This window comes from Phaethon aethereus, assembly GCF_964289735.1.
Source record: "Phaethon aethereus genome assembly, chromosome: 20".
Taxonomy (NCBI): domain Eukaryota; kingdom Metazoa; phylum Chordata; class Aves; order Phaethontiformes; family Phaethontidae; genus Phaethon; species Phaethon aethereus.
The window spans coordinates 11,873,741-11,891,959 of NC_138596.1; the positions used below are offsets into that span (position 1 = coordinate 11,873,741).

Genomic DNA, 18,219 nt, shown 5'->3' on the forward strand with positions numbered 1-18,219 from the left:
GCACTTAAAGGTAGCATAGGCAAGTTTATGGGAAGAGTACAATTCTGCTCTAATATGAAAATAGACAATCAGAAAGTGGGTTTACATCAATTGCTCCTGTACTGAAACAAAGCAGGGGCACGATAACCCTGTTGGTTCTGGGAAGATTTTATTCTCTAAGGTCTTTTTCTGTAGAATGTCCCTTTGCCTTGGCCAGGTTTCTGTGGGACCCGAGACACCAGGGGATGGGATTCCCTCTACTCACGCTGAATGACTGATTGGTTTATGTTGATCCTGGCTTGAAAGGTTACTGCTGAACAGTAAGAAAAACAGTACAGGCAGCCTAGAATAAAGAGTGACAACATAAAATCTTAGATTATATATTCACTAACACAACTTCAATTTAAGATCCCAAAACTCATACTGGATCAATTTACCATAAACTAGTTCTTAAGTGTTGGATTTTTTTTTAGATATCAGAGCAAGAATGATGTGTATACATATATTAAAAAGCTAATGCACTTTCCCTTGTATAAAGACAGTGGTATACATAATCCTTTCTATGGCCATTGGATTTCTTTCCTTCTATGCTGTAAATATGGATTGTATTATGAAACACTATGAAATTTGTGGTGCAATACATTTTGGATCAAAACCCCAATCTTGATTTCTTTCTCTTTATAGTTCTGGTTATCTCCACTGGGATGCTACAGCTATTTAAAACTGAGAGATTTTAAAGCATGAAACAAACCCCACCTTCTGCCCCTGGCAAGAATGGGTGTGTCAGCCATGTAATTAAGGCCCCTATTTCTCATAGGGAGCTGGGCCAGGAATGAGGCAGCGTTTCTGCCTCCTAGAATCGTCTCTCACAGGGACAGCTGCTGCTGTGCTTTTAGCAGCTGATAGAAACAAAGATAGAATAGAGTAGGGCCTCCCTGAGCAGCTGCTTCCCTTCGCCTGTGCCCGTTTGTGCCAAAAGGACGGTTCCTTCCTGGCGGATAACCCTGCCAGACTCATGGCACGCCCCGTACAGCCCAGCGCTCTTGCCAAGGGTGCTGTAACTGGTGGTGGAGACAGCGATGGTTTGACTAGTTGTGTCCTTCTGTCTGGACAAATCAAGGATAAAGCATCTGTGCATACTGACTCAAAGGAAGCAGCTCACTTTGCTACACTGCAGAAGGTAAGGATACACTAATACTTAAATAATTCAGTTCTGAAGTATTTTCTTGACTTTCTAGGATGGACAAGAATATAAAAATCAAACCAGGGTGACTATGTATTAGAGTCACTGCATCTTAGAAGCCTTGACCAGAGCCACTCCCTAGAGCCAGCATAGCTGGATTTGAGGACAAATTCTGTAAACAGTTGGAGTTAAGAGTGTTCATGCAAAGGTGGACACTTAGCTTAGAATTGTGTATTGCTGGCCTGCTTTTGTGAAAAATAAATTACTTAACTCATGTGATCCAAGAACTTTATTGATGCAGCAGGCACTTTACACTGAAACCAACCCCATAGTCTAATTAGTCCTTCAACCATATGTACAAAACCATCACTCTAATAAACACGTCTCCTGCCTGTCAGGATCTTGCATCTGCCAAGGGCATAGCTACCTCTTAAATAAGTAGAACACACAGGATCTTTTATCGCCACGTGTCATAAAGCGGCATCTGAAAATACCAGTTCACTTACAGTAATAGGAGGCACGAGTTAAAGAAGGGATCAGGAGAATGTCTTGGCTCCTGTATTCGATAGTCAGAATATGCAGGAATACCTTTACTCTTCCCCCACCTTTAAGGTTAAAAGCATTCCAAGAGGAGGTTTCCATAGTGTTTCAGTAGATTGCAGTAAAGATGGAACAGTGTCATTACAGCTAATTCCTTCGTCCGAGTCCAAAACTGATGGTCGTCTTGGTTCAAGTTAATAGTCTTTTAAACAGTCTTTCTTGCTGTAAGAACTCGTACTATGGAACCTAGTCCACCTACTGCTAATGCCTGTGGGGATGGGAAAAGGAGACAGGTGTTACACAGAGTCGCTGCATCGCATGTAAAAGGCATCTTAAAAGAACAGACAATTAAGTGTTTAATAACAGAAGAGTACATGGCTCTTCTCCAAAAACTTACTTTCCACACATAGGCAGCATGGGCTGTTCCACCTCACTCCACCCCTTTTTTTGCTCTCAAATCATTACAACAGTAGCACATGCAGACATTAAAGACATTTTAAGTTGTTTCACTCAGGTACTAAACTGTCTCACGCAGCATGAGGAAGCTGCATTGCCCCCACCAGCCTGCGAGGCCAGGCAGCGGTGGTGCTCCAGCACACAAAGCGCTCGCACGCGTGGGCTCGCTCCCATGGCCCCAGAGTGAGCTGCTAGCATAGAGCTGCATTACGACCAGAACAGGAAATACAGTTCTCGGGTTGTTCCACCTCTTCGTGTCTCTGCAGGTGCCTTCTGCCCTGCTGACGCCTTTGCCTTCCTGTTACAAGTTCTGCATCCACACGCTGACTCCTCGCTGCCGTGCATTCTCTGAATGATTTAGGCTGACAGTTAAAAGGCTAATGGGGGAGCTCAGACCTGAACTCAGGTCCTTGCTTGTTCCAATCTTGGGAAGCTTATGCCTCCCTTCCCCTCTGTAAATACAGGCAAGAGGACCTTTGCCTTAAATTACTGCAGTACATTACATACATAGTAATATTCTATAAATGTACTCCATGACATAAGAACCAAGGGATTGAAGGGTAGACAAAACCAAATACAATAATTTAGTAACACATATACTAGTAAATCTTAAGGGGAAATGACATTCTCCAAAACCTAACCACTTTTTGGATCTAGAGCAGGATACCGATGTTGCTGGTCATTGACGATGCACAACATCTCACCTCCCATATCCCTGGATAGGAAAGGAGGGAGGCCTCATTTCAGCTTCATTTGCATCCCTCAATGTAAATAATGTATCCTTCTAAAGTCTAGAAGATGATGGATGTGGTTATGAAAAAATAAATATTAAAGCTGACTGCTTAAAATGAGGCGTGTTTACTTTGCAGACATAATTCAAATGCAGCCCAGGGAGTATTGCAAGGTATGAAACGAGAACAATGATCAACAGCATGAGACGCCTCGCTCTCATTAGGAAATGTGAACGCAAAGCATCCATGCAGAGCAGAACCTGCGCATGCTGCATGCACATAAACATTCCCGAGTTAGCAGAGCTGGCGTGCACGGGGATGACAGCCCTTTTCCCAGTAACAGACTGGTGCTGTGACGAGCAAGCCACATGTCTTACCGGTAGAGCCAAAAAGCAGAACACAAGCCAGGTTCTAAACCCTGCCCAGCCTACTTCAGACCTGCCTTGTTCCTTCCAAAACAGAGGATGAGATGCTTTACGTGTGCCTACGTGCTCTGAGCACTGTCATCCTTCCAGTCAGGGTGGTGTTGTGTAACATTACACACTGGGAACACCCACCCAGGGTTACCTGAAAACAGTCTCCAGTGGAAACAACAGGGAAAAAAAGGAAGAGTTCTGTCTCCATATCACAGGAAAAAAAACGTACTTTGAGAAAACAACACTGGCATTAGCAGCAGGCCGCACTGCTACACTGCTGGCGGTGCAGGGAGCTGCCGCATTCCTAGGGATCAGTTTTCCTAGGAGGAGTGCTGACAGCCAGGGCTGGGGCAGATTTCACTGGGATGCCTGCCTGGGGGCAGTGGCACCGAGCAGCTGCTTCATGTCCCTCATCCCATCACATAGAGGGAACATTCAACAGCAGATGAACACATCCTACCTCCCTGTCTCACAAACGGTATTTCACAGAAACATGAGAGGACCACCCCGGATCCCAGCGGAATCTTACTGGAGATGTCAAAAGCTTCTTCTGTGCAAACCAAACAGGTTTGCTGAGTCCTGTTACTAAGCTGTGCCATATATGCTGCTACCAGCACTCAGCTGATGAACACTGCCAGACCTGAGCCAGCCCGAGCACCCGCTCGTCTGAACACTCAGCTACAAAGAAACACCACCAGCTACGCCATTCAACCACCCACATCTCCACTCCCAGCTCTCTCCTCGGTGGGGCCGCTGCACTCATTAGACGCAGAAGGCAGCGCAGTGCTTCCTCCAGTGGACGCTGACCTGCCATGAGTCTCACCTCTTCCCCCTGGCTGAGGGTAAGGTTTGAAACACAGGTAAAGGCTTAATGAGTCCAAGCTCAAAGAGAGCAAAGATCAAAGGAAACTCCAGTGTGGTTGAGCCAAGAGAGCACCAAACACATACCTTTTCATGCCATTGAAGTAATATTGCACTGCTATTTTCTGTTGGCTTTTCAAATCCTTTATAAATATACTTCATTAACAAGTCAACGCCATTTCTGTCTAAGGAATTCACTGCTTGTTCTATTTCACTACTTTTAAAAGATGTGAGAACTCTAAGCATGATTCCCTGGGCCTGCTCCTGCGAAGACAAGGAAAGGAGAGTAACATGAGAACCAGCAGAGCTGGAAACGATCCCAAGACTTGTGTTCGACACAGTACACCCAGAGGACCAGTGGCTACACTAAAAGCTGGCTTATTTCTGTACCCCAGTAGGTGAGCATTTTTCACTTCAGGATTCAGGAGTGAGAAGAAGGAAAGGGTGATCACAAGGGGGTGGCCAATGCAAAAAACACGGCATATTGGTGTGTCGCTCGTTAACAGCACTGGGGCACTAATCAGATCTCTGGGGCAATGCTGTGTCACTTCGAAGCACCCCAGAGACCGCCGCTGAGCCCACCACTCTGCCCGCGCCCCAGCCCCGCTTACCTTCGTCGCCTGGTTCTTCGCGTTGAGAGGAGAGCTCCTTATGGCAGCGTGGAAAGCCCGCAGCGCGTCCCCTGTGCGGCGCAGCAGTCAAGGACTCAAACCGCCCCGTCAGCAGCCCCGGCACCACGGGCCACGCTGCGTAATCGCGCTGAGCGGCGTTAAAGGTGACGAGCTGTGTTTACAGCAAGACCACAGCGCGTGGGGCCGCGGCCCAGCCCGGGGTGGCAAAGGGAAGCGCTTCGCGGGCCGCTGCTCCTGCCCCTGCCGCCCGGGCGACCTACGCGGGGAGCTGGCTACAAGCGCTCGGTCACGGCGGCGCCTCCGCGCACCCCACGGGGCGAGGCCTGCCCGAGCAGGCGCCAGGCCCGAGCTGGCCGCCGCCGGACGGGCCGTGCCCGAGGGAGGCGGCGGCGGCGGGGCCCGCCCGTTCCCCCGGCCCCAAAGGATATTGCCTCAGCAGCGCCTCCACCTCGGGGCCGGCGTCGGGCTCGGCCGCCGCCGCCTCCTCGGGCTCCTCCACGAACCGGTTCTCGTCGTACTGGTCGATGTCGAGGCGGCGGAAGCGGGAGGAGAGCGTGCTCCGCGCCATGCCGCCGCCGGCCCCGCCCCGCCCCCGGAACCGGAACCGCCGCCCGCCGGAACCGGAAGCGGCCAGACCCGACCCGCCTCGCGGGGGGAGGGAGGACTCCCGTTCGCCTTGCCGCCCTGGCGGCGGGGGCGGGGGCTGACGTAAGGTACGGCTTTATTAAAAATACAAGATATCTGAAAAAAATCAGAACAATTATTTTAATGTACAAATTCAATGGCTGCAGCAGGTTTGTGCACTTTTCACTGGAATCCTACGAAAACAAAAAAAATAAGGGGGGGAGGGGACAGCCCTTCTGACCACTTTATTTTTGTCCGCTTAAAACACGCTCTAACAGGGACGACTCCGTTCTACCGCGCGCGTGTGCACGACAGAAGGCATTCGCAGGCCCATGGTGCACGCTAGGCAGTAACTTTGCTGCTGAAATTTCTTAAAACTTACCAAACAAAAAGCGGAATTACACACTGGGACCGAGCCGCTTCCCGGGTCTCACGATTGTTAAGAGGAAAACGTTTCTTCTCAACCCAGAAGTAACGTAAGAACCACATGCAGTAGTACAAATTTCAAGGACATAGTACAAATAGTCTGAAGTTAATCTAGGGTAGGGAAAAAGAAACTTGCTACAGACACCATAATACACAATAAATTTAGATAATTTAAAAATAAAAAAGGCAAGAGGCAGCATTTCAGCAGCAAAGTGCTCAATAAAAAGTATATTGTAAAGGGGCAGTACAAGGGAAGAGGGAGACAGCAGGCGGGGAACGGTCTCAGAGGAAATACGGTGTGGTTGTTCTAGGAGGAATTACACGTTCTGAATCTGGAACTGCACGGAATAACTTTGGTTCTCTTGTATTTACATCTTTAAAGACCATGATTGATGCAATATTTCCACAGCGGTAGCAGTAATTTGGAGCAGACCATACCGTTACCAATTTCTCATCAAACATGAATTTATAGCCTTCATGAACTAGCTGGTGCGCTCTGCAGATGAGTTTTAAGTTGTTGATGTGAACAAACTGCAAAGGAAAAAAGGAAGGTCAGTTTTCTCTGAGCAGCTGCATGCCACTGCCCCCACAACAGCCCTCTCCCTGCTACAGCCCTTGCACCTGCATACCGGGAAGGGCTTGAAGAGAAGCTTTTTCACCCAGTGTGCTAAAAAAAAAAATATTGGGGTTTTGAGACCTGAGCAGTGAAAAACACCCGTGAAATACAGGTGACAGCTGCAATGCCCAAGTCTGTGCTGTCCGCAAGGCTCGATCCTTCCCGCACATGCTGCGGAAAGGCCACAGAGACAACGCACGGCATGAGTCAGGCATTCATAATGCAGCTAGCTCAGAAGCCTGGGAAGGTCAGCAAGTGTTAGCCCCGAGCAGTCTGCTCATTGTTTTCCAAACAAAAATTAAAGTCAAGAATTGTTAAGAAAAATGGTACAGTCTTTTTTTTCTCCTAAATCCTTAGAAAAGTATTCTACACAAACCATAGTGATATTGGTTAGTATCACCACCATCATACTTTTTAAACGCAAAATCAGTATTATCAAATCTGGCAGTTGTATTGATACTCTTTAAGTTCAAATAGCTCATTTTTTCAACCTGGCTCGAGCAAACCTTCTCCACCACAACAACTTATAGCAGTCTCACAAGGAAAGTTCATCCTCTCACAGTGCCATCAATCCATTCACCGCTAGGGTAAATATCAAATTGAGCTGAACGCTTCGATTTATCTCATACCTGCAATTACTTTATGTTGCATACAACACCATCATTACCTCATTCGTCACCTTTGCGCCAAACAGCCAGCCTGCTCCTCGCGGACTGATCGCCCACGTATCGACATCTTCTGGATCAGACCAAACCAGGTCACAGAAGGCGCCTTTGTGAGGAATTTCTTGATTACGTTCAATGGTTCGAATTTGATCAAGTGTCTTGATGTCTGGAGAGAGGCCACCATGCACACAGAGAATTTGCTCATCTATTAACTGGAGAAAAAAAAAGACACGTGCAAAATACTCAGTATTTTCATCCATCCCAGAACACCACCAGTGTGACCCTTAAAGGTCACCAATTCTAGCAGTCACATTTAGACAATCTACTTGTATTTTTGTAATGTGGTGTTTACACTTACAGCTGCTATTGTGAGCATGTCAAAGACTTTGGTACAGTATCTCCAAGCATTAGCATTTCCATATTTGGTTTGGCACTCATCTGTTAAACAGAGAATTTTTTTCTTCTTAATGGATCAGAAGGCATTCAGACAGTAAGATTAGAAGCAAACACTCACAGCAGAACTCGAAAGTCAGAGCTACAATAAAAACCCTATCAGGAGCACTGCTAAGCAGGCAGTGGGAAGGGCTCGATCCTACTCCTGGCCAGGCCCACCCATGGGGAGGGACCGAGGTACCCTCTGGTCTTTGCTTGTTGAGCAACACACCAGGCGGTGCAGAGAAAAGAGGGTCTCATGCAACGCGGCTGGTGATGTCGCTGCTTCCCACAGCTAGCTGGCTGGCAACTGACCCTTGACTAGACCAGCCAAGTGCTTAAATTAGCAAATTTTACACAGGAGAACTGAGGCAGAAAGCGTGAAGCGACCAGGGCTAGTGGAAGATATTCTTACTGCCAACAGGAGTGACAGTAGCTTTGTTTAAAGGTACACGAACGTGGCAATAAACCTGATGGGCAGGCATTTCTTAAGCAACCTATGAACATTTGTACTTGCTCTTGTTGACATATTATCCAAAAGAAAGCATGTTACAGACATTATTCTTTATGGCAGGTGTTAGACACTGTCCAGGATTTCCTCAGGTTTTATCAAAGCCTCACATAACAACAAAGAAGTTTCCAAGCAATTTAATTCCCTCAGTTTTTCACACAGTTGTTCTGCTGCTTATTTCTTGCCAGTGGCATTTTCCCACATGCTCACTGTTGACAATAAATGACTTCCACAGCAAACTGTGTGCGACACTGAATTTTACTTATACTGAAACTTAAGGGAAATTACAGTAATATCATGACTTTGTGCAGAACCCTTCATGACAAGATACCAAATCACATTCTGCATAAATATATGCTCTGCCTCTAAAATTGAATGTGGCACCAAAAAACAAACAGAAAGCCCAGATGCTAGAGGAAAAGAGCAACGAGATCTGGACTAAAACACGTTCTACTTCATGAACACAACGATCACATTATCAAATGACAACATTCAAGTTCTGCTGAGCCCACTTCCCATCCAGTCCCAGGAAAGCCCTGGGTAGTGCTGCATTGAAAACCAAGGGAAACAGGCTGTACTCATTTGTTACATGTTAGCCCCCATTCAGAAATCGTTTGGATGAAGACTTACCATAAAATCCATACACTTGTGTTATCTGCCTGCTTTCATGATTGCCTCGTAACAGTGTGATACGATCAGGCCACTTAGCTTTTAGTGCAAGAAGGTAAGTGAAAGTCTCAAGACTATAATAACCTCTATCTACAAAGTCACCCTGCAAGTCAAAAAAATATTTGTAAATGGAGAAGCAGTCAAATGGAAAAATGCAAAGTGATACATCCATTCTAAATTTCTCGCAGTGCATAAAGAAACCTAACGCTGAAGGGAAGCCGGGATCTGCTGGCATCTATGTGAACATGTTCTTTGGTCACTCGGAGTTTCAGCTTTGAACTGGCGGCCGCTCATCCAGAGCCGCCCTGGCGCACAACCCGATGGACCCTCAGGACAGCCCTCACTAAGGCAGGGTGCTGCTGCACCCCCTCACGCTGCCCAGCTTGACAGGCACCGCGCTCCTCCCTTCCTGCGTCACTTTACACCACATAACTTGCGCTTTACTCCGCAAAATAAAACTTGTACATAGTAACCAAACAGCAAAAGCAAACACAACGCTCACAGGCAAGGTCTGAAACGCAATGCACACATGAGGATTTAAACTCGTTTTCCAGCCATCCACCGAGAGAGGGGCAGGCCCAGCATGCACGTACCATGAAGATGTAGTTGGTGTCGGGGACCTGCCCGCCGGTCCTGAACAGCTCACACAGGTCATAGAACTGCGGAGAGAAGCAGACGCGTGAGGGCTATGCCCGCCGGCAGCACCCGCAGCGGCACCGGGGGCTGCGCGGCACCGGGCGCCACAGAGCACAGCACCCGCGGCCGGGCCGGGCCGGGCCGCAGTCTAGGGCGGCCGTGCGTCCCGGTGGGGGAGCCGCCCGGCCGTTACCTGCCCGTGGATGTCCCCGCAGACGGTGACGGGCGTAGAGACGGGCTGGACATTGGACTCCTCCAGCAGCAGGTCGCACACATAGTCACAGAGACGCTGCGGGAGAAGAGCAGGTCAGCACCAGCACCGGCCCCGGCCCCCCCCGCCCCGCCCCGCCCGCCACGGCCGCACCTTGAGGTCGTTCTCGGGCAGGTACTTGCAGAGCCGCGCGATCTCCACGTACTTGTCCAGGTCCAGCGGCGCCATCTTGGGACAGCGGCTCGGGGCCGGAAGCGGGGGCCGGCACTTCCGGGGAGCGGCGCGGGCCGCCGACGCTGGCGGAAGCTCGGGGCACTTCCGGCGGGCGCGCGCCGGAAGGCGGCAGCCGCTTCTGCCCGGGACTGCTCTCCGGTGCGCGCCGAGCGGCCCAGCCCGGCCCGGCCCGGCCCGACCCTGCCCGCCATGGGGCCGCGGGCGCTGCCGCTGCTGGAGCCGGGGCGCCGCCCGCAGCCGGGCACGTGGTGAGCGGGGCGGAGGGCGGCGGGGGCGGCCGGCGCGGCTCAGCGCTTCCCTTCGCTTCCCTTCGCTTCCCTTCGCTTCCCTTCGCTTCCCTTCGCTTCCCGCAGGTACCGGCTGTCGCCGCGCGGTGAGCGGCCCCGCGGGCGCGTGGGCCACGGCTGTCTATTCCTGCCGGGCGGCGGGCCCGGCCGCGTCCTCCTCCTGGGCGGCGCCGACCCCGCTGGCGCTTTCGCGGACGCCCACTTCGTGGAGCTGGGTGAGGGCTGGGACGGCGGACGGCGGCGGCGCGGGGCCGCCGGGCCGCTGCCGACCGCACTCTCCGCTGCCCGCAGGCGCGCACCGCTGGGCCGCGGCCGGCTGGAGCGGGCTGCGGCCGCGCTACGAGCACGCCACCTTCCTGCCTGCCGCCGCCCGCCCACGCCTCTGGGTCTTCGGCGGCGCCCACCCGGCGGGGAACCGGAGCTGCGTCCAGCTGCTGGACCTAGGTGAGTGCCCGCGGGCCGGCGTACCGGGGGCCAGGGCTCCCCTCGAGGGCCAGTCTCTGCGCCCACCCCGCTGGGCCGGGGGCGGAGAGAGGGGCCAGGAGCCAGCTCCGACGTGCAGACCTGTGGGAGATGCGGGTGTGCGGGGCAGGACAGGCCAGCCAGACTCCTCTGTGGTGGTTGGGGGAGTGGAGCATGTCTTCTGTTACCGTGTTGATTACTTTGTTAATCAAATGTCCTAATCAGAAATAGGAACCTGGGAGAGTCCTGAAGTGAGTGGTGTGCAGCCACTGCCTAGGACATTTCACACCTCCTCAGCAGCTGTAGGAGACTGTCTGTATGTGTTTGGAGGGGGCGATAAAGGAGCAGAACCGGTCAAAGACCAGCGACTTCACGTGTTTGACACAGGTACCTCTGGACGCGTAAAGGGCGTTATGCCAAACGGTGGAATCCATCCTCTGTTGAGCGGGAGGTCTGCATTTCAGGTTCAATCAAAGACGTGGAAATGTTGGACCCCTGCTTTGGCTGCGAGTTTAAATGGATGAGTGGATGTTCCTCACTGTTGACATGTACTTACCTTTATGTAGTTACGGGGAATTTGGACCAAAATGGCAGCGTAAAGTTCTGGGATGAGGAACACCCTGGGAGATGGGAGCGGTTTATCATGTTTGCCCAACAGCTGATTCCTTTCTGTGGTGGCATCATCCTGTGCTGCTCGTTTACTGTCGGAGTTGTCCCGTTCATTCTTACAGCCCTGTGTGCACCAGAAAGGGTTTGCTTTCCAGTTTGAATTAATCTTTCCAGCTACTGGCTACCCGAAACAGCACACAGAGCTCCATCAGAGGGCTTGCCTATGCTCTGTGATCGGGCATCAACTCTTCTTTGACCCCGCTGGAGGCATTTCCTTAGGAAGGCTCAGCAGGGCTCTAGGGTCGCTGGTTTGTAGAACTTCAGGGTTTTCTTCCTAATGCATGTGTACTTCCGTTTTTAGCCACCTTGACGTGGTCCCAGCCAGATACTCATGGTGATCCCCCTTGTCCTCGGCACGGACATGTCGTGGTTGCAGCTGGGACCAAACTCTTCATACATGGAGGTTTAGCTGGTGATATTTTTTACAATGATCTGTTCTGCATTGATATAAGTAAGTATGGCTATAGGTACTGCAGAGCAATAGCTGTTGTGTGATGCGTTTTGATTTTGGGGGACCTTTTTTCTAAAAGATCGGTTCTGAAGTACGTAAAATATTACCCCATTTGTTTAAAACAACAAAACTTGCAGATGTTTTTATAATGCGTAATCACAGATGTGTTCTTTTTCTCCAACAGATGACATGAGGTGGGTTAAGATACCAGCCACTGGTGATGTCCCAGGTGGACGGGCATCCCACTCATCAGCTGTGTTTAAAGACCACTTGTACATCTTTGGTGGAATCAGTACAGATGGGACGCTAGATACTACATACAAGTATCACATAGGTAGGGTGACTTCCCTCAGCTGTGTAATGGTAAATGCCAGTCTGTTGGAAAATGCATTGCCCCCTCACCCCCCTGGCAGTTAGCATCATTGCACTGGAGTGATACTAGTACTCTATGTTGAAAACTAGTCTAAGTAATGATGTCACTGTGCCAGCATGCTTTTTAAGCCTGTGAAGCTACATGTAAAAGTGAGAATGTGTATCTTTGCACTGCAGAGAAGCAGCAGTGGACACTCCTACAATTTGATTCCCCTCTGCCTGCTGGGAGGCTGGACCATGCCATGTGTGTCATTCCCTGGTGGGCTGGAAAGAATGGAGATGTGGGAGCTGTCACTTGGGAAGACAAAGCTGGGAAAGAGGTGACTGTGTCAGCAGGTGACAAAGCTGGCCCCCTCCAGGAGAGCCAGGAGGAGGAGGGGTGCACTGAAGATGCAGTTGTGCATCTGCTGTTAATATTTGGTGGGATGGACACACAGGGGGAAATATATGGGGACTGCATTGTCTGTCTGCTTGACTAGCAGAGCTGTGGTCCTGCACAGCACCAGCCTTTTCTACAGCTTTTACAGTGCTGTCAGATTAAGTTAACTCTTCTTTCCAATAAAGAAATTCTTACCCTCCAAAGGCTAACACACTGTGCTAACACACCCCCACAGTACAGGTGCTCTCTCTGTATGCAGCCCTGCTGACAGGAGGTGCCATGTTCCCCAGGCAGGTAGCTGTGGCTGGAAGGCAAGAGCCTGGCATGGCTTGTGCTGTGTCTGGACAGCTTTCCACTGCAAGAGACTCACATGCTGTTGGATACAGGAGCACTTGTCTGCAAAGCCACAGTGTTGCCTGGAAATTAAGTTTTCTTGGGGGGGAATGATTTGAGCTTTAACTTTCACTATGATTTTGAAAATGAGTAAATGAAAACTAGACAAAAGCATCCCCCACACCAGGGAAAGTATAAAGTGCTAAGTAGTTTTTAGGAGGTATTAGAGCAGGCACTACAAAACTCCTTCTGTACTCAAGATTTACCTAATCCCATGGATGGGATAAGGATCACACTCTTTATTTAACCACATTTCCCCAACTAAGCTTTTTAAAAAAAATAAGCATTTATTTATCACTTCAAGCTTGAGACAATGGAGCAGTTTTCTAAGGTAAGACTAAAGCTCCAAAGAAGCTTTAATATTGCAGGAAGCTGTATGTGTGGAAGTTAAGCTAGTCTCCTCTAAAATGCTTTGCAGTTTAAGTTTGCATCATCCCTCTGATGCGGGCAGATGCTTTGCTATGGCTGATTGCTAACTTACCTCTCCATCAAGAAGCTCACAGGCTCTAGTGAAGCTGCACAAGGAGAAACTACCCCCTCCAGCATGCCATTATGTAGGCTGACTACCTCCCTTCCTTACGAGGATCTGTTGCATCATGATCCTCAGTGCAACTGCAAAGTACACCAGCACACTGCAGAAAGTGTGGTGGTATGTCAAGAGTTGCCATTCAACCAAGGGCAATAGATGCTGAGGCCCCAGAGCCATCTGCAGCACCTGTTGCCCATGCCTGGAAGAGGCTGCTTGAGCACAGGAGAGGGGTCCTAGTTAGAGCCATCTGCTGCAACTAGGTAATTGAAACACAAAACTAGAACAAAGTCCAGTGTAAATAACAAATTTATTATGGTCACTTCAGGTAGAAAAGTTCTACACCAAGTTCATATGACCAAGCTGTTAAATAGAACGCTTCCACTGCCAATACTTCTAAACCCATTTTGCATTTACACCCGCCCTTTTCCCCCCCCACTACCCTTCCCTCCCCAGCCATCAAGCAACTGCTAACGAAAAGCAGTATACAGCCACTTTGGGCTAGCATTTCCAGCTCCACTGTCAAGTGAAGATTCAAAGTTACATTCCAAATTAAGAGTTCAATATTTTAAACAAGTGTTCCTGAGTCCAATATATACACACACAACATTCAGAGATGCCAGTATCTACAACTCATCCTTCTCTGCTGCTTCCTCTTCACCAGGGGGAGGGCCTGCACTGCCATAGAGCTTGCTAACAATTGGCTGAACAACTTCCTCCAGCTCCTTCTTTTTTGCTTTGAAGTCTTCAATGTCTGCATCTTGATGGCTTTCAAGCCACTCAATCTTTTCCTCTACTGCTTTCTCTATTGTTTCTTTGTCTTCAGATGACAGCTTGCCACCCAGCTTCTCTTTATCCCCAATCTGATTCTTCAGAGAATAGGCATAGCTTTCCAGCTCATTCCGGGCATCAATGCGTTCTTTAAGCTTCTTGTCCTCCTCTGCAAACTTCTCAGCATCATTGACCATCCTCTCAATCTCTTCTGGTGTCAGCCGATTCTGATCATTTGTAATAGTGATCTTGTTCTTGTTCCCAGTGCCCTTGTCTTCAGCAGTGACACGGAGGATTCCGTTTACATCTATTTCAAAGGTAACTTCAATCTGGGGGACACCACGAGGGGCAGGAGGGATTCCAGTGAGATCAAAAGTTCCCAGAAGATGATTATCCTTTGTGAGGGGACGCTCACCTAGGAAACACAATTAGATATGGTTTGTCTTTCCTAGCTGTGGTTTGTACTTTGCAAAACCACAAGCTACACACTTTTTGAAGACAAGGTTTTCATTCCAACTTGACACCTATATGGACATGTACTCTGAGCAGCTCTTCAGAATACAACCATAGAAAAAGACATTTGAAAAAAATCCTAATAACAGCTTTAGATGTAAGTCAAAAAGCCTCAGAGCTACTTCAGAGAGCTAGCACTGTTACTGAGCTCTTCTCTGTAGATATGTATCTGTAAGCTTCCAGAAGTTATCTACAGCCTTTGACACAAGATAGTACAAAGTATGAGAGTCCTACAGACAGATTCCAGCTGTCACATGGGCTACAGGTGACACTTACCTTCATAGACCTTGATTGTCACAGTTGGCTGATTGTCAGAAGCTGTAGAGAATATCTGAGACTTCTTTGTGGGAACAACAGTATTTCTGGGGATCAGTTTAGTCATTACACCTCCAACAGTCTCAATGCCAAGTGTCAGAGGACAGACATCAAGCAACACCAAGTCACCTGGAACAAATCAAGGGTAAGACTGTGACATGACTTCAACAGGAAAGAAACACCACATCCCATCACTGTAAACAGGACCCTGGGGCCTCAGAGGCACAGAACTTAAGGCCTGAAAAAGTAGCAGGTTCCACTGCCTCTGTTTGGCAATAACCAATATCCACCATTCAGGCAACACCCTCCTGAGGTGACCATAGAGGTGTCATTACCTGTATCTTGGTCCCCAGAGAGAACACCAGCCTGGACAGCTGCACCATAGGCTACAGCCTCATCTGGATTAATGCCACGAGAGGGTTCTTTCCCATTGAAGAACTCTTTAACTAGTTGCTGTATTTTGGGGATGCGAGTAGAGCCACCAACAAGAACAATCTCATCAATATCAGACTTCTTTAGGTCAGAATCTTCTAGAACTTTCTGAACAGGCTTCATAGTGGAACGGAACAGGTCCTAGGAAGGCAAAAACCCCAGGACTATAAGACTGTATTCCCACATGTATAGTCTCTCAGTTATGCAGCCTTAGGGTACAAAGGACAACCACTGCAAGAAGAGGAACATCAACTGGCTTATGACCACCCTCGATGAGATCTCAGCTGTCACTAACATACATACAGCCCCAGCTACCCTGACAAAGAGCAGCTGCCTGCTTTTTAGAGTATAAAAAACTTCCTGCTTGCACTGAAGTGCAATGTCACAGCATTAAATACTGCACATCCACAAGTCTCCAATCTAGAGCTGAGGCAATGTACCTTTACCCTTCTAAACTTACCATGTTCAGCTCCTCAAACTTGGCTCGAGTAAGCGTCTCTGAGAAATCCTCTCCTTCAAAGAAGGATTCTATTTCAATTCTAGCCTGGTGCTGAGATGATAAGGCTCGCTTTGCTTTCTCCACTTCCCGTCTTAACTTCTGCACAGCTCTGTTGTCCTTCCTGACATCTTTTCCAGTTTTCTTCTTGTAGAGTTTGATGAAGTGTTCCATAACACGTTGGTCAAAGTCTTCTCCACCCAGGTGAGTGTCCCCATTGGTAGCCACAACTTCAAAGACTCCATTGTCAATTGTGAGGAGGGATACATCAAAAGTTCCACCACCCAAGTCAAACACAAGGATATTCTTCTCACCCTCTCTCTTGTCCAACCCATAAGCAATGGCAGCAGCCGTTCTGTAAAGGGAACAGCCCATTCAGCAACCTGAGACTGCCACCCCCACCTCCCCAGCAGGCAGAACAGGTAAGGCTACTTACGGCTCATTAATAATTCTCATCACATTCAACCCAGCAATAGTACCAGCATCTTTTGTAGCCTGACGCTGAGCATCATTGAAGTAGGCTGGCACAGTAACAACAGCATGAGTAACCTGAATAAGGAGCAAGAGATACAATTTTGTTAATGGAAATGAAAGAAAAGCACATAGCTCATAAATAACCATTGCTGCTACCAAGTAGTACCATTATCCTTTAAATATATATGAAAGCCCACCATCGGCTGAGCACATTCATCTCGGCTGCCCAAGGGGCAGTAGCCCTGAACAGAGTTTAGGATTGCAAGGTTACTCCACAGATTCATCCCACCCGTCTTCAGTTTTGTAGAACTGCTGCTTCAAGTTCTTACTGGTAGCACTCATGAACTCACTTTCTTCCCCAAGTAAGCCTCTGCAGTTTCCTTCATCTTTGTGAGGACCATCGCAGAAATTTCTTCAGGAGCAAATGTTTTTGTCTGTCCACCTCCAACATCGACTTGAATATGGGGCTTGGCTTTCTTTTCAACAACCTGAAAAGAACATACTGTCCTGTTCAACCATTCATAAAACTATTCCCATTTGTCCAAGTGTTTCTTTCTCTGTTAAGATTAAGCAAAGTCTCTATATAACAAGACATCATCACCTGAACGCTACCTAACACAAGGAACTGTTTTCTACACAGCACAGCCACATCCCTGCACACTAACCCTCCCGGCAGGGCTGGAGAACTGCAGCGTTGCTCAGAAGGGCACCATGACTCAGTAGCCTCTTCTGTCAAGACACGAAGGCCCCCCACCCGCCACCCATCCTTCCGCGTTCGGGGCGCACCTTGAATGGCAGGTACTTAATGTCCTGCTGCACGGAAGGATCGTTCCAGGTGCGGCCGATGAGCCGCTTGGCATCAAACACGGTATTCTCGGGGTTCGACGTAAGCTGGTTCTTGGCGGCGTCCCCGATCAAGCGCTCCCCCTCGGGCGTGAATGCCACGTAGGACGGCGTGATGCGGTTCCCCTGATCGTTGGCGATGATTTCCACGCGGCCATTCTTGAAGACACCCACGCTGGGGTAGCGGAGCAATCAGGCGGCGCTAGGGTCTGCACCCCCTCTTCCGCTCCCCCCTCCCCGCCCCCCCGCCCGAACCGCACAGCCCGCTTTCCCCGCCCCCACCCGCCCGAAACGCCGCACTCCCCGAGGGCCCACAGGCCCATTCCCCACGCACCAGGAGTAAGTGGTGCCGAGATCGATGCCCACCACCGTGCCCACGTCCTCCTTCTTCTCCTCGTCGTCCGCCCGTGCGGCGACCAGCAGCAGCAAAACCAAGAGGAGGTGCCTCATACCGACCGCTCGCCCGTGACACCCTGCCGAGAAACCGCCAGTCAAAAAATGGAGGCGCCACGTGCGCGGCCCGCAGCGCCGCCCCCCACGACCGAGGCGGGCCGCCCCAGGCCCGCGGGCCGCCCCAGGCCTGCACCGCCAGCCTTACCGTTACAGACGGACGCTCCGCACCCCCAACTGCCGCTGCACAGGCAGGCCGCGCCGCCCGCCTTTATATACCTTCCGTTACTCCTTCGTGGAGGCTCACCATTGGCTGCAGTGCCCTCGCTGGAGCTTTCCCATTGGTTAGTTGCTACTAAGCTGGCCTCCCTTGATTGGCGAGAATCAGGCGGTCCCTCTGACATGCCTGGCGCGCCCCCCTCCCGTCACCCCATTGGTTCACCCCGCCGGCGTCGCGGACCTATCAACAGAGAAGCGTGAGCCAAGCGGAGGGAGCCCATTGGCTGGGGGTGGCCGTCATGGCGAGACCCGGGCAGGGAACGGGGGGACATTCTGGAAGTTTCCATGGTTACCGACTCCGGGGGGTCGGAGCCCGCCATTGCGGGGGTTGGCCCTGGCCGCCCG

The 18,219-nt window shown here is 50.0% G+C and overlaps 4 protein-coding genes across 5 annotated transcripts; 1 reads left to right on the forward strand and 3 right to left on the reverse strand.

Annotated features, from left to right (window-relative positions):
* Window positions 1–1,907: 1,907 nt before the first annotated feature.
* Window positions 1,908–5,366, reverse strand: ARPC5L (actin related protein 2/3 complex subunit 5 like; the record flags this gene model as incomplete). Its single annotated transcript, XM_082008800.1, has 4 exons — window positions 1,908–1,970; window positions 4,254–4,430; window positions 4,778–4,848; window positions 5,225–5,366. 4 exons carry the CDS (start codon window positions 5,364–5,366, stop codon window positions 1,908–1,910), a joined length of 453 nt encoding a protein of 150 aa, XP_081864926.1.
* A 764-nt stretch (window positions 5,367–6,130) lies between these two features.
* On the reverse strand, window positions 6,131–9,816 carry PPP6C (protein phosphatase 6 catalytic subunit; the record flags this gene model as incomplete). Of its 2 annotated transcripts, XM_082009032.1 has the most annotated exons (7): window positions 6,131–6,379; window positions 7,132–7,341; window positions 7,488–7,567; window positions 8,703–8,844; window positions 9,335–9,400; window positions 9,571–9,666; window positions 9,742–9,816. In XM_082009032.1, the coding sequence occupies 7 exons, from the start codon at window positions 9,814–9,816 to the stop codon at window positions 6,131–6,133; spliced, it is 918 nt and encodes a 305-aa protein (XP_081865158.1). The 2 variants fall into 2 exon arrangements, with proteins under 2 accessions (XP_081865158.1, XP_081865159.1); XM_082009033.1 differs by lacking the exon at window positions 9,335–9,400.
* Window positions 9,817–10,011: 195 nt separating this feature from the next.
* On the forward strand, window positions 10,012–12,557 carry RABEPK (Rab9 effector protein with kelch motifs; the record flags this gene model as incomplete). The annotated part of the gene is made up of 7 exons (XM_082009087.1): window positions 10,012–10,070; window positions 10,176–10,324; window positions 10,401–10,553; window positions 10,797–10,958; window positions 11,542–11,691; window positions 11,876–12,025; window positions 12,241–12,557. 7 exons carry the CDS (start codon window positions 10,012–10,014, stop codon window positions 12,540–12,542), a joined length of 1,125 nt encoding a protein of 374 aa, XP_081865213.1. The 3' UTR covers window positions 12,543–12,557.
* Window positions 12,558–13,987: 1,430 nt separating this feature from the next.
* On the reverse strand, window positions 13,988–17,655 carry HSPA5 (heat shock protein family A (Hsp70) member 5; the record flags this gene model as incomplete). The annotated part of the gene is made up of 8 exons (XM_082009115.1): window positions 13,988–14,547; window positions 14,922–15,089; window positions 15,296–15,533; window positions 15,853–16,243; window positions 16,325–16,437; window positions 16,713–16,850; window positions 17,149–17,380; window positions 17,540–17,655. The coding sequence occupies 8 exons, from the start codon at window positions 17,653–17,655 to the stop codon at window positions 13,988–13,990; spliced, it is 1,956 nt and encodes a 651-aa protein (XP_081865241.1).
* Window positions 17,656–18,219: the final 564 nt, after the last annotated feature.